The 14,913-nt window shown below is 39.4% G+C and overlaps 1 protein-coding gene across 2 annotated transcripts in view; it reads left to right on the top strand.

Annotated features, from left to right (window-relative positions):
* Nucleotides 1-982: 982 nt before the first annotated feature.
* The window catches only part of GPHN (gephyrin), a 736,692-nt gene continuing 722,761 nt past the window's right edge, over nucleotides 983-14,913 (top strand). Inside the window, exon 1 of one of the 2 annotated variants that reach the window (XM_030930981.1) lies at nucleotides 983-2,152. In XM_030930981.1, coding sequence (XP_030786841.1) covers nucleotides 2,089-2,152 — 64 coding nt within the window. In that variant the 5' untranslated portion in view covers nucleotides 983-2,088. The remainder of the gene's footprint in view (nucleotides 2,153-14,913) is intronic. The other variant, XM_030930980.1, reaches the window with a different exon arrangement.

Raw genomic sequence — 14,913 nt, 5'->3', positions numbered from 1 at the left:
TTGGACATACTTTCTCATCTTTATCTCTCATTTAAAACTAGTTAACAACCCGTTGGCCACCAAGATCTAAGGTGACAATGAGGAAATGAGTTCATGACCTGGCTTAAATTTTCAATCACTGTCAAAAATACTAGCAATACACATACTAAAAACAAAAGCAAAAAAACCATTAATTTATTTTACCCACTTCAATTCCATCCATCATCTACTTTGTAGGCCCCATTATTTAAAATGAAATACATAAGCACGTGAATCTTCAGAGGATGAGTAATTTCATGTTCCAACGGAACAACAAAATTCTCATAATTGGCCAGCCATGGTGGCTCACGCCTGTAATCCCAGCACTTTGGGAGGCCGAGGCGGGTGGATCACGAGGTCAAGATCTTGATCGAGACCATCCTGGCCAACATGGTGAAACCCCGTCTCTACTAACAACACAAAAATTAGCTGGGCGTGGTGGTGCGTGCCTGTAGTTCCAGCTACTGGGGAGGCTGAGGCAGGAGAATTGCTTGAACACGGGAAGCGGAGGTTGCAGTGAGCCGAGATCATGCCACTGCACTCGAGCCTGGCGACAGAGCGAGACTCCAGATCAAAAAACAAAACAATCAAAGTGACTTTGAAATTTGTGTATAAACACTGATATTATACACGTTTCACTTTGCTTTTCACTTTTATGCCTCCAGGTTTACTACAGCTAAGAAGAAAAAATATATACATGAGTGTGTGTATACACACACACACGCATATAACTTTTTAAAATTCAGAAGCTGAAAGGTCCAGAAAGATAGTAAGAAACTAACGTAGAATAGCTACAGGTGATTAATAACACGTTTCATGAAAGGCACATGGAAATAAATGGCAACAAAAGCTATTTTCATGGTAATCTCACATTCCACGAATACTGAAATGAGAATCGCTGCGGCAATGGACGCAGGTGGAACACGTTCTCGTTCGCTAAGGAGATAGATGCTTTTCACCTAAAAGCAGGGCTCATGGCGAAGAGGCTTAAGGCCATAAAACCGTGGGACAGCAGGAGGAAGAGAAGCCAGGTGTCTCCACTCCAGTTGCCCTGCCTCAGACTCCTAAGCTTCGCCTGTGAGGATCGTCTTGTAGGCACTGACTGGAGATGGAATCCTAAAGCACAGGTGAAGCGGAAATCTTCCTTCCAGCGGCTAACACTGGGCGGGACGGGATACCTCCCTCTTCGCCCACGGCGGGCTCTCTATCATAGTGGCCGCCGTTCTGCCACTCACGCAGCTTTCTAAGGCACATCTAGGTTCCCCAGCGCCTTCAGTGGGGCGGCCGGCCGCTCCCGAAGGCTGCAAGACGGGGCCCGGCGTGCTGAGCCAGTGTCGCTCCTCCCGCGGTCCCCTTAGAAGGCCGGCCCGCCGGCTACAGCCTACCGAAGGCGCGGACAACCGACGAGGTGTCAGGCTCGGCAGGGGATTGCTTCTGTCTGGGGCCCGGCCGAGGTTGCGTTCGTGCCTCGCGCGCACACGCTCCGCGTTCACTCAGCCAATCCCGGGCTACTAGCGCGCCCAGGAGCGATCCGCGGTCCTACTCAGGCTGGGCCCGCTCCTTCCCGCTCCCGGTACTCAGCACCCGAGCCCTCACTCCTCCCCTCACTCTCCACGAGTTCCACGCCTCAGGGTGTAGCTCCGCCCCTGTCCCCGAGTCCGCCCCCGCAACCTCCAGAGCGTGTGCTCTCCTTTCCTCTCAGTCCTGCCATCTAGCTGCCTTGGGTCTCGCGCTCCGCAGAGCGGCCAGAGCCTCTCCAGCCTCGTTCCGCCGCCTCCGCGCGCTCTCCCCGTGCGGCCACCGACCCCCCCCAGCTCGCCTCCTTCTTGCTGGACTTGGGGTCGCGCGCCCTGACTCCGCCCCCTCCTGCGGACCCGCGCACTCCCAACGCGGCCTCTCCCCCACGCAGGCCACCGAGCACTCTACGGCCTCCCACTCCTTCCCCGCTCTCCTCGCGCTTCCCTGGCTCTCTAGCTCTCGCGCTCTCCTCGGCGAGCGCGCTCCCGGCCCGCGCGCTCCGGGCTCCAATTTCTCCCGGCTCCTGTCAGTGCGGTGACTGCGCTGGGAAACATGGCGACCGAGGGAATGATCCTTACTAACCACGACCATCAAATCCGTGTCGGAGTCCTTACAGGTAACCGGGGGAGGAGGTACGGGACCTATGAGGCTGCAGTCCCTGACTTGCCTTAGGCTTTTAGCCTGTGGTGGCCCTTCTCTGCGGCCTCGGGAGGAGGGAAAGCTGAAGAAGGGAACCGCGGGGGTGCATTTTACAACCGCTGAGAACCGCCGGAGATTGGGGGTGTTCCCGCGGGTCCCTTTCCCCAGCCCCCCAGAGCCGTGGTCGACCCCGTGGGATGTCAGGCCCCAGCGCCTTCGGAGACAAAGTCCTGGGCCCCCGGGGACCGAGGGGCCGGTGCGGAGGGCGCTGCGGGATCCGCGCTGTCGGTGCAGGCGGCGGGATCCCGGCTCCGCAGTCTGAAGCATGCCGCTCTCCGCTGGCCCGGACGCATCCTCCGTTAGTGCTCTTCTGAGAGAGGGGGGAATCCCATCTCCACCCCCTTCCTCCCCTTCCCTTCCCCCACCCGGGCGGCCCCACGCCAGTAGCTGTGCTTGCCCGGACGCGACTCAGGTGTTAATCAGATGAAACTGCTTCTCCTCGGGTTGTCCCTCGCGGGCCGGGCATCCCCTCAGCCACCCATGGGGCACCCTTCGCCTCCTTCGGGGGATGGGGGATCGGCTTGATCCGGACCTCAGAAAGTGTCTGCCTTCTGCCTTTCCGAGCAAAGGGCCCTCTGCCTCGTCGTTGCCTTAGCGAGGACTGGCTGCAGCCTGCGGCCGGGGGATCCAGCTCTTTTTACTTGAGAGGGCAGAATTCCCCTACTCGGGCTCCTCTCCCCCTCCTTTCTGGGAACCCCCACCCCGGTGGAGCGTCCCGAGGCTGGTGAGGAGCGCACTTTTCCCGGGTCGCGTTTCCCTCCCTCGTGAAAGCCGTGTGTGCTCTGCATGTCTGATTCCGTTGCGCTGAATTTGGTTAATATCCGTCAGTTCGGCGATCGGCAGTTGCTGCAGGGCATGACTTCCAAGATGAACGGCTAGCCGATTTGTAGGGGTTTCTGCTGTGGTTCTGTAGTTGGCAAGGTTTATGTGTAATTGAGTGGCGAGGCGGGGGTTAAAGAACTATATTTGGAATCTGAGGGCTTAGTTTAGAGTGAAGGAAGTCCAAGACTCAGTGATGTGATTTCGGAAAAAGAAGCAATGTGGACGGGAATCCTAGTGTTTCCCTTACTTCTTTTTTAAAAATTTTTTTTAACTGCCAAATTCTGACAGGTCGAGACGGTGCTCGAGAAGGGACTAAATTGAATAAAACTTGCTTTTATTATTAGGTAGGAAAAAAAGGTCTGAGGCTGCCGGCAGATACTGAGTGCAAAGCTTAATTTAGTTGCTGAATTTTGTGAAAAGGTGATATCCAAAGCCCCCTTTTCTCTCTTTTAAGTAAAGGATTACCTTTCCCTGGTATTCTTTCCGTATATCGATGGTGATTAATTGAATTTTCCTAATCAAAAGACCCTTTGGTAGTGAAACTAGTCTAAACCAATTGCAGAAAAGGGAACCCCCAAATCAGAAAGGTACGCTGTTCTGTTCTTTTGGTCCTGAAACTGTTTGGTTATGTGAAGATTCAGTTGTATTTCAGAATTCCTGGAGCTGACATTGCCAATTTTCGAATAATCTGATGATGGGATGTGAAAGTGTATGTCCTTTATCTACCCTCAACTTGCACTTTAAATTCTAGCCATTCTTTAACAATTAATAGAGTAGTGAGAAACCAAAATATGTCAGTTGTCTGTGGAAATAAAAAAGGCCGTAGATGTTTAAAAGTTAAACCGTAGAGATATTTTTAAAATGAACATTTCAGCTTAAGCTTTCCATTAAATAATAGTTTCATTTAACGAATCATCTTAGCTTTGTGAAGTGACATAGCAGGTAGGTGTTGTACAGACTGCTTTGAAAGATGCAGCCCTCATCTCGTGTCCCTACAGTCTGATATGGATAACGTTGATAGGCAAACAACTCAAGAAACATTGCTTGTAATTATTGTGCAAAACTTTTCTAAATACATTTCCTATGAGTTTGGGGTTAACTGCAAAAGAAATTCCATATTCAGATGGATTAGGAGCAAATATGACTACCTGAAGGGAGAATTTAATACATTTGCTAGAGTCAAGAAGAAACTGGCAATTTTAAGGGGAGTTGAAAGTCAGCTGCCACTTTATAAATAAATATGTAGTTAGTTGATGATGAGGCTCCTGAGCAGAATAAAAATGTAATATAAAGGCCTTGAAAAGCTCAAGTGGAATAGGTAGGTGGCATAGGTAAAATGTCAGAGAGAAGATAACATTAACATTGACAGTGGAATTAAAGACAATCAGGGGAAGCTATCGTGAGAATGAGGTACAGTAGTCTAGGGGGAAAAGTCTAGGGCCAGGAACAAGGATGTAGCTGAAGGAATAAAAAGGCAGCTACAAATTTGGAAAAAGTGATAATAGAGTAAAGTAGGTTTTGATGATAACATGTATATTTGAAGTCAGAAATAACTTAGGCTTTTTCTTGAAAAGTTATTGATACAGATATTGTCTACTGTGATGGAGAGGAAAGAAAACTGATTTTTCTCAAGTCTGTAACTAGTGGGTTTCATTATCAACAGCTTAATTTCTGTGGTCTTGCCTGATATATGATTTTGAGGAAAGAACTTAGAAAAATGAAGCTGTGCTATGCAAATTTGTGTATTCTAGAACTTCAGGTTTTGCAGTTTACTATGTAGAATTATTTTTTACTGAACTCAAGTATTGTGATTTCATACTTAAGAAAGTTGAGTTGAACTGTAGTTTTTGTAAATTATAATTTGTGGCTCTCTTAAAAGGTGGAGGGCCTCTTTTAGAAAATCTCCTTGGCATGCTTCATAATACTAATTTTAAGTATTTTATCTACATCTGTTTTACAAATATAGTGGAAAGTGTGATCTACCCACACACACATTTTACAATATGTTACTTAGTATTTTGTGAAATCATATTGTCATTTCTAAAGTTTTTAATTGACTTCTTTGTGACATTTTTTATTACCTGTTGAAAGATACTTGTTCTCTGAAACTTTTCATCCATTAGATGTTTTTGTTATCTTCATTTCAGTTATGAATTTGGCAAATTTAATACATAGTCTGTTGAGACTTCTCATCAAATAAATTAATTGTATTAGGTTTATGAAAGAATAATGGTAGAAAGGGAAATATTTAGCAGAAGCATTTTTTGCTTCATTATTTTGAATTATTAAGCACTTGAAAATGAGATTATGATAATTAATGTAACATGGATATTCTAGTTATACTAATTTTTTTAAATCAGGAAAATGAGAACATGTATGTATGTAAAATAGGCTGTATGTGGAAACATTTTATGTTGAATGTTACTGTCCATCTCTAAGAACAATATCTTTGTTCAAAACTGTCTTATGTTGGCTTGACAGAAATGAAAGTCACATGGTGTTTGGTGACCTAAGGTCTAGTTTGAAATATTTCTGTGTCTAATGTTCTCTATTTCTATTACTATTTATAGAAGAGACTAAAGGTAATGTAGTAATGAGTAACATGAAGCAAATAAAAAAGTATCTACTACTACAAAACTAGAAACAAGATGTGGTGCAGATGTAGAATTTTTTTCTAACAGCTTTAGTAGTAATTATACTTAAAGTCAATCTTACTAGCTACACAGCAGACTTACTATATCTGGAATGTGTCACTCTTCATATACTTTTTTTCTATTTTGAAAGAAGCTGTTTGTCAGAGCAGCATATTAGTTTTACCACTGTGAAAAGCTCTACAGAAACGTTACCAGGAAAATAATGACTACATGTATGTATATAATGTAGAATCATATAGATTATCCCATTGGCTACTTGATATATTAGTTCGCTACAGCTAATGTTTGATACCAAGGCACTTAGCCAAAGATGATAATCCATTACCTAAATTGTCACTAATAGTGGCATGAATGAGAAAAACGTACAAATTTTTGGGAAAGAGCATTTTTAAAAATCATATTTTTGCTGTAGTAATATACATTTTAATTGCACTAACGTGTTGATTTGAACTCAGTAAGAGATATTGGAACAAATAGACTAGGTACTAGAGATTAGTTAAAAGACTAATTGTAAATTAGAACATCAAAATATTACAGTAGCATGTAGGGAGTATTTCAGTTATTCATAAATGAAGTCATTCAGAATATTCAAAAAGAAGTTTAAGCCAAGCATATGCTACCCTTATAACTCTGCAATTGTTTAAACATTTACATTTTTACGTTCTTGAAACCTATTCTGGTATATTATGTGTCAGTATTATTTTCTGAAAAGCCCATTTATTGATAAGGATATATACATATATCTGTTTTGAGAATAGATGTCATTACGTAGGCAAATTACTATTAAAGCCTACTAAGTGGAATTGTGTGTTCTGGCAAACTTAGCTGGTTTTTTCCAGATGTGTTTTTAATATAGATCTATACGACTTGAAAGGAATCCTATTTCTTGAACTAGATTGTTATTTTGTGAATTTTTTGTTGGAAGCAATGTATTAGAGAATTAAATGTTTAGTCAAAGTAGGAAAATGTTAAATTAAATTCTAATGAATGTACTTAGTACTATTATCATTGGTCAAAGACTTGAAAAAGTATTAGTTGCTATACAAGAAGAATTTTAGCTATATTAAAAACACATGTAACTATCCTTTTAGTAATAATAGCCAAGTTCTGGTTTACTTAAATGTTTCCTAAGGTACTATATAAATTTCACATCACCCAGTTTTTTATTAAACACCTTCTATCCAGTTACTTCATTAATAGATGCTATGACAAAAGGGCACAAAAGAAGTAAAGAACATAACCACATGTCTCAAGTACTTTAAAATCTACTTTGAATAAGACATGTATACAAGAAACTGTGGCAAGTTGCTCCCAAAGCAACATACAAAGAGGAAGGAACCAAAAATGACTGAGTATCTCATCTGAAAATGCTAGGCATTTTCATATGTGTTACCTCTATTAGTAAGAACTGTTGGATATCTTATAAATAAGAAACTGAGTCGGGTGCGGTGGCTCACACCTGTAATCCCAGCACTTTGAGAGGCTGAGGTGGGTGGATCACGAGGTCAGGAGATCGAGACCATCCTGGCCAACATGGTGAAACCCCATCTCTACTAAAAATACAAACTTTAGGCAGGTGTGGTGGTGTGCGCCTGTAATCCCAGCTACTCGGGAGGCTGAGGCAGGAGAATCACTTGAACCCGTGAGGCAGAGATTGTAGTGAGCCGAGATTGTGCCACTGCACTCTAGCCTGGTGACACAGAGTAAGACTCCGTCTCAAAAACAAAACAAAACAAAAACAAACAAACAAACAAACAAAAAACAAAATAAAGAAGAAACTGAATAGAGTAAAAATACTATTTTCAGACGTATAAAGATGAAGAAACATTTACAGGGTGGTGCCCACCCCCTCTTCACTTTCACCTAAGAGTCTATAGAGAACATTTTGATTATAGTCTAAACTGAAACGATTGTGCTTTCATAAAATTAATGTCCACATTGTAGAAGTTACATTTGAATTAAACTGCAAGTGGGCACTACCCAAAGCAATCTACAGATTCAATGCAGTCCTATCAGTGACATTCTGTACCAATGACATTCTTCACAGAAATAGGAAAAAAAAAGTTAAAATATGTATGGAACCATAAACGACCTGGAATAGCCAAAGCAATCCTGAACAAAAAGAACAGAGCTGGAGACATCATACTATCAGACTTTAAAATATACTGCAAAGTGATAGTAACCAGAACAGCATGGTACTGGTGTAAAAGCAGACCAGTAGACCAAAGGAACAGAGTAAGAACCCAGAAATTAATCCTGATATCTACAGCCAACTGAGTTTTGAGAAAGGTCCCAGGAACACTTGCTGATCAAAGGACAATATCTTTAAGAATTGTTTCTGGGAAAAAGGATATTTATATGCAGAAGAATGAAACTAGAGCTGCACCTCTTATTCTGTACAAAAATTAACCCAAAATAAATCAAAGACCTACATGTAAGACAGGAAACTATGGAACTGCTAGAAGAAAACATAGGGGAAATGTTTCAGGACATTGGTCTGGGAAAAAAATTTATAAAGAAGACCTCAAAAGCACAGGCAAAAAAAGCAAAAATAAGTGGATTATAGCAACCTAAAAAGCTTTTGTACAGCAAAGGAAATAACCAACAAAGTGAAAGACAGCCTACAGAATGGGAGAAAATATTTGCAAACTGTTCATCTGACAGGGGATTAATATCTAGGATATACAAGGAACTCAAACATCTTAACAGCCAAAAAATTAAAAATTAAAAAACCCAGAAAAAACAAAAAAACCCACAAAAAACCCAATCTGATTTAAAAAAAGGCGGGATATTTCTCAAAAGAAGATATACAAATGGCCAAAAAATATATTAATGTTCAGCATCATTAATCATCAGGAAAATGCTAATCAAAACCACAGTGAGGTATTATCTTACCCCAATTAGGATCACTATTATAAAAAAGGCAAAGAATGACAAATGCTGCCAAGGATGTAGAGAAAAGGACCTCTTATATACTGTTGATAGGAATGCAAACAAGTACAGCCACTATGGAGAATGGTATAGAGGTTCTTTAAAGGACTACAGATAGAACTACCATATGATCCATCAGTTTTGCTACTCGGCATTTACCCAAGGAAAAGGAAATCAGTATATGGAAGAGACATGTGTACCATATTTATTGCAGCACTATTCACAATAGCTAAGATAAAGACTCAGTCTAGGTGTCCAACAGCAGATGAATGGACAAAGAAAATGTGATATATATACATAATGGAATACTGTTCAGCCATAAAGAATGAAATCCTGTCATTTATGGCAACATGGATGGAACTGGAGGATGTTATATTAAGGGGAATAAGCCAGGAATGGAAAGTTAAACACTGCATGTCCTCACTATTGTGTGGAAACTAATAAAAGTTGGTTTCATAGAAGTAAAGTAGAACAGAGGATACTAGAGACTGGGAAGAGTCAGGTGAAAGGGATACAGGGAGAGATTTGTTATGGGATACAAAATTACAGCTAGATTGGAGAAATAAATTCTTGTCTTCTATAGCATTGTAGGGTGACTATAGTTAACAGTAATATACAGTTTCAAATAGCTAGAAGGAGGATGTTGAATGTTCCCAACACAAAGAAATGATAAGTGTTCGAGATGATGGATATATTAATTATTCTAATCTGATCACCATACATTATATGTATTGAGACATCACTATGTATCTCATAAATATGTATAATTATTGTATGTCAATATAAAATATAAAAGAACATTTTAAAAATTGCAAATAAGAAAGCTCCTAAATTCTTATGTCATTATTTTAATTAGTTTAAAAAATTTATTAAAGTGTATTTATGTGTTATAAAGAATGTAAAAACATAGAAAGGTAAAATGGGAAATTAAGCCTCATCACATTACTTCTCTAGTTTCTCTCTAGTGTTAACCACTTAAAAAATCTTTTTGTTTATTCTTTTGTGTACAGTCATATATTTGATGTATTTGAATATGTGTGTGTCATACAATACATCAGAGTTTGCAAATTGATGGACCACTGGCCCTATTTGACCAATGTTTCATTGGCCCCCTATTGTATTTTAGAAAAAGTATTTGTTTCTAACACTTAAAAAAAGATATTTCATATAAAATCCCTGCTTTTTTTTTGCTTCTTAAGATTCAGCAACACACAACATGTTTCTCAGATAATAGTTGTTTAGAGTTCCTGTCCACATAAGATAGGACATGCATTCTCCAGGTTCCCACAGTTTCTGTTTAATATGTGTTGGCTGCCTGACCTTGGTAGGCATTTGAGATTGTGGTTCTTGCTCATACATAGTATTTTGCACTTTCTTCCTTCACTCCCTAACTCTGTAGCATATTTTGGACATCTTTTCATATTAGTGAAAATAATAGTAGTTAACTTTATTGAGAGCCTATGAAGTGTAAAATACCTTCTAGAGCCTGTTACAGAACCTGTTAATTCATTTAATCCTCATAATAATATGTTAGTGTTATCACCATTTTACAGTTGAGTAAATTGTCGCAGAGAGAGATTAAGTAACTTGCTCAAGTTAGTGCAGTAAACGAACAGGCTGCAAATTGAATCTATGTAATCTGTCCGTAGAATGTAAGCTCTTAACTACTACATTGTACTCCTTGGCATGTCAGAATTATTTCATAGAGATCTTCAAAGATGTTTATATATATCTTCCACTTTAATGGGTCTATCTTATTGCATTGTAGGTTATGCTATATTTAATTAGTCCTTAATTGATGGACATCGAGGTTTCTCATTTTTCACTGAGACAAATGTTGTAGATAATAATATTATACATTTATCATTACATGTTTATAAGTTTTTTATAATGTAAGATTACTATATGTAAAATTTTGGGATCAAGGGTGTATTAACTTAAAAATTTTAATAGATAATTTACTTGCCAATAAAGATGTATTAATTAATATTCCCACCTTCATTGGGTATTAGCTTTTTAGCTTTACAAGTTCTTTTGAATGTATCTCTTGAGTTACACAGGAGCCTTTTATTAGGATTCTTTATTGCAAATGAGAGTTACTGAGATCAAAATTAGCTTAAGTGAAGAGGGAAACTTACATAGCTGTAGATTACAGGGAGGAGCAGATCTAAGGGACTCAAATAATGTGATCGGGAAGCAATGTAATCATGGACTCTTACTCTCCATTTCAGTGCCCTGTTTTCTGAGTATGTTGCAGGCTGACTTTCTTCTTATAGTCAGAATTGTGAGGTTATAGAGGAGGATTAGATTGAGAAGTTAAAGTAATAGACAATTTCATGTTTTCTCCTTCCCAATTAGTGAGTCCAGAGGAAATATTTCCTTTTATTTTTTAACTTTTATTTTAGGTTCAAGGGTACGTGTGCAGGTTTGTTATATAGGTAAACTCGTGTCAAAGGGGTTGTTGTACAGATAATTTCATCACCTAGGTACAAAGCCTGGTACCCAATAGTTATTTTTCCTGCTTATCCGATAACTCTTTCCACCCCCTACCCTCAAGTAGGCCCCAGTGTCTGTCCTTCCCTTCTTTGTGTCCATGAGTTCTTTTAGCTCCCACTTATAAGTGAGAACATCTGGTATTTGATTTTCTGTTCCTACATTAGTTTGTTGAGGATAATGCCCTCCAGTTCCATCCATGTTCCCACAGAAGACATGATCTCATTTTTTTTTTGTGACTGAATAGTATTCCATGATGTATGTATACAAACCACATTTCTTTTATCCAATTTGCCATTGAAGGGCATTTAGGTTGATTCCATGCTATTGTGAATAGTGGTGCAGTGAACATTCATGTGTATGTGTCTTTATGGTAGAATGATTTCTATTTCTCTGGGTATATACCCAGTAATGGAATTGCTGGTTAAATGGTAGTCAGAGGAATTTTTTTTTCTCCTGACATTTGTATATAAACTTCCAGGATGCTCCTTCACCTGGCATGACTCACATGTCAATTTTGGAGCTCATCGTAACCAGGAGGTTGAGGCCTCATTGGCCAGGTCTGTATCACATGTCCATCCTTGGGAGTGGGATACGAAATAGGTAACCTCACCAGAATCATAGAGAGGATGTCTTAGTGTGGGCTGCTATAACAAAATACCTTAGACTGGGTAATTTATAAATAACAGAAATGTATTTCTTACAATTCTAGAGGTCGGGAAGTCAAAGATCAAGGCACTAGCAGATCTGGTCTGGTGGGGGCGTGTTCCTCAGGGACAATGCCTTCTTAACTGTGGCTTCTAGCTATGTCCATATATGTTGGAAGGGCAAGAGGGCTCCCTCAAGCCTCTTTTATGAGGGCACTAATCCCATTTATGAGGGTGGACCCTTTTGGACCTAATCTCCTCCAAAGGTTCTACTTCTTTAAGACCATCACAGGGTGGGCTGGGGTAGGGGGTCTGGTTTCAACATGTGAATTTTGGAGGGCGACACACACATGCACACCACAGCAGAGGGAACAAGGGAAGTCTTTAAAAGGAGAGGAGTTTCTGTCACTAAAAGGGGAAAAGTGTGCTGAGCAAGCAGACAACTTCTTTTTTAGAGGTTCACTGAAGTCTTGATGTCTTTTTGCTTCATTCTTTTTTTCCCTAAGAATATAATTCATTATATCAGTCACTGTTTCTTCTTTTTCCTGCTTCTCCCATGAAAATGCTCCTCTGACAGATAGTTTCAAATTAGAATTGGAATAAGTTAGGGTGTGACAATCAGTGGCTTAAACCCGGGCCCCCATGATGTCAAGGGTGGTTAATTTATGTATCAGGGGAACTCACAATGATTGACCTCCACTTTTTTGTACTCTATATCAGAATGGTTCTCTAAGGACATTTTAGAGTAGTAATACACACATAATTGAAATATTTTACCCATTTTTTAAAAGAGCCCTTTATGTTGCTTTATTTTGAATTTATGATCATCTATGGGTCTTAGTCTTTTTTTCTACAAATGTTGCCTCCCAATGTTTCCTAAATTTTGTTCTGGCAACACTTGTCTGGGAGATGTTATAGTATGTATTATATGAAAATGCTTTTACATGATTAAATAAATGTGGAAAGGGCTACATAATGTATCCCTCCATTTGGAGATTCACAGTATATGAAGGTATATTGAAGATGTGAGTAATAATTGTGGAACCTCTTAACCTTTGTTTAGTCTAGTGCTTCCAAATTTGTTTGAAAACTGAACAATTTTTCAAGATACACCTGAGTTCTGTTCAACACCTTTTTAGGAAATGGTAGTCTCTCCCCTGCAGATGATCTCTTGGAAATCTGTGTATGATTTTTATATTTATTCTTTTACTTTTTTTGCTGTAGAAATAATGGCTTTTCTACAGTTATCTCTATTGTGAAAATTAATTATTTTACCCTGGATTTACCTTTATAATATATGTACATATATATATTCTTTTCCTAATCACCACCTCTTTTTTTCTTTGTCCTTTTTTTATGTTAAAATGTTGACTGAATATATTCTTATTTGATTCTAAAAATTTATGATAGCAAAGACTAGAAACTGACCAGTCTTGATTCTGTTACCACTATGTGGGGAAAGAACACTGGATGAAATTCTATTTTGGATTTTTTTCAGTGGGAGTTCAGTATCATTTTTTGTAAAATGGAAAGTTGAGTAGATGATCTCTAAAATCCCCTTCACCTCTAAAATTTTATTAATCCCAAATCTGAGGAACATGCCTCATGTTTACCATTCCATCATTGCTGAAATCTATTAGTGACAGCAAAATTATTGATCTGAAGTGTTTTCCTTCAAACAGGAAAAATTATTAGAAAAAGACACAGACATTCATAACAAGTGTAAATGAAAATGACTGTTACTTCCACTGCACAGTATGTGCAATTTTATTTCATTCAATATCACATGCTACAGAGGTTCAAATTGCTAAATATATAGACCTTAGAAAAAATTCTATGAACTTAAGTGTAATGACACATTCCCACAATCAAGCTTAGAAGAATAATAGTGACTTAGGGGTATTTGAGGTATTACCTTTTTCTTTTTGAATTTAAAATGTATTGCTACACTAGAGATCTGAAAAACAACAACACTCCCTCCAAAATAGTTATTATTTTGCTATTATATATTTAAAATAAAGCTGTTGTAAAATAAGACATAATACTTTTGATGAACAATATTATGTTTTAAGTTCATACAGATACTCAGAATAGTAGGTGGGCTCTGGATTAGACCACCTGGGTTTATACCTAGGTGAAGTTTTTAGAGTTACTTCTCTAAGCTTTAGTTTTTTTCACCTGTAAAATGGAAAATAATACTGATATGCCTGCCTTAGAGGATGGTTGTGATAAGTGAGATAATGAAGTAAACTTTTAATGAGTGTGCCCACATACTAAATATTCATGAAATGTTTATTGTGTATTATAATAAATTTGAATATAATTATCTTAATAAACATGGCAACAGAAGCAACCTGTACGACTTTTGGGTATCTGACCTCAGTCTTGGTGTATCCCCATGCCCTTTTCCCACTATTTTATCTTATTTTAGGAACATCATTAAAGTTCAATACTGAACTGGGGTTCTGCTTGATCTAAATTCTTGTTTTCCAGCTTAAGTTTTGGGCAGTTAGAAGATGCTATTTGTAGTGTAGTAACTAACAGCAAGAATTTGAGTTTTTTAAGATATAGGTTTAAAGTAAAGTATGTACAGAAAACTGCCTCTGATAGTCTCTAAGGCTTGTTAAGACCTGTGGAGAAAATTCACGTACATATATGTGGGTACTATGGTTATGGAATACTATAACCATAGTTAAAAAGTTAAAAAGTGGCCGGGCGCGGTGGCTTAAGCCTGTAATCCCAGCACTTTGGGAGGCCAAGACGGGCGGATCACGAGGTCAGGAGATCGAGACCATCCTGGCTAACACGGTGAAACCCCCACGTCTCTGCTAAAAAAAAAAAAAACTAGCCGGGCGAGGTGGCGGGCACCTGTAGTCCCAGCTACTTGGGAGGCTGAGGCAGGAGAATGGCGTAAACCCGGGAGGCGGAGCTTACAGTGAGCTGAGATCTGGCCACTGCACTCCAGCCTGGGCGACAGAGCGAGACTCCGTCTCAACAACAACAACAACAACAACAACAACAACAACAAAAAGTTAAAAAGTTCTTAACTTTTTACTATAGTTACTATAACTATAGTTACTGTAACCATATGGTTATGGGATACTATAACCATACGGTTATGGGATACTATA

The sequence above is a fragment of the Rhinopithecus roxellana genome, chromosome 5 (genome assembly GCF_007565055.1).
Source record: "Rhinopithecus roxellana isolate Shanxi Qingling chromosome 5, ASM756505v1, whole genome shotgun sequence".
NCBI lineage: Eukaryota > Metazoa > Chordata > Mammalia > Primates > Cercopithecidae > Rhinopithecus > Rhinopithecus roxellana.
The sequence above is the reverse complement of the archived record's forward strand: the minus strand, read 5'-3'. Positions and strand labels throughout refer to the sequence as shown.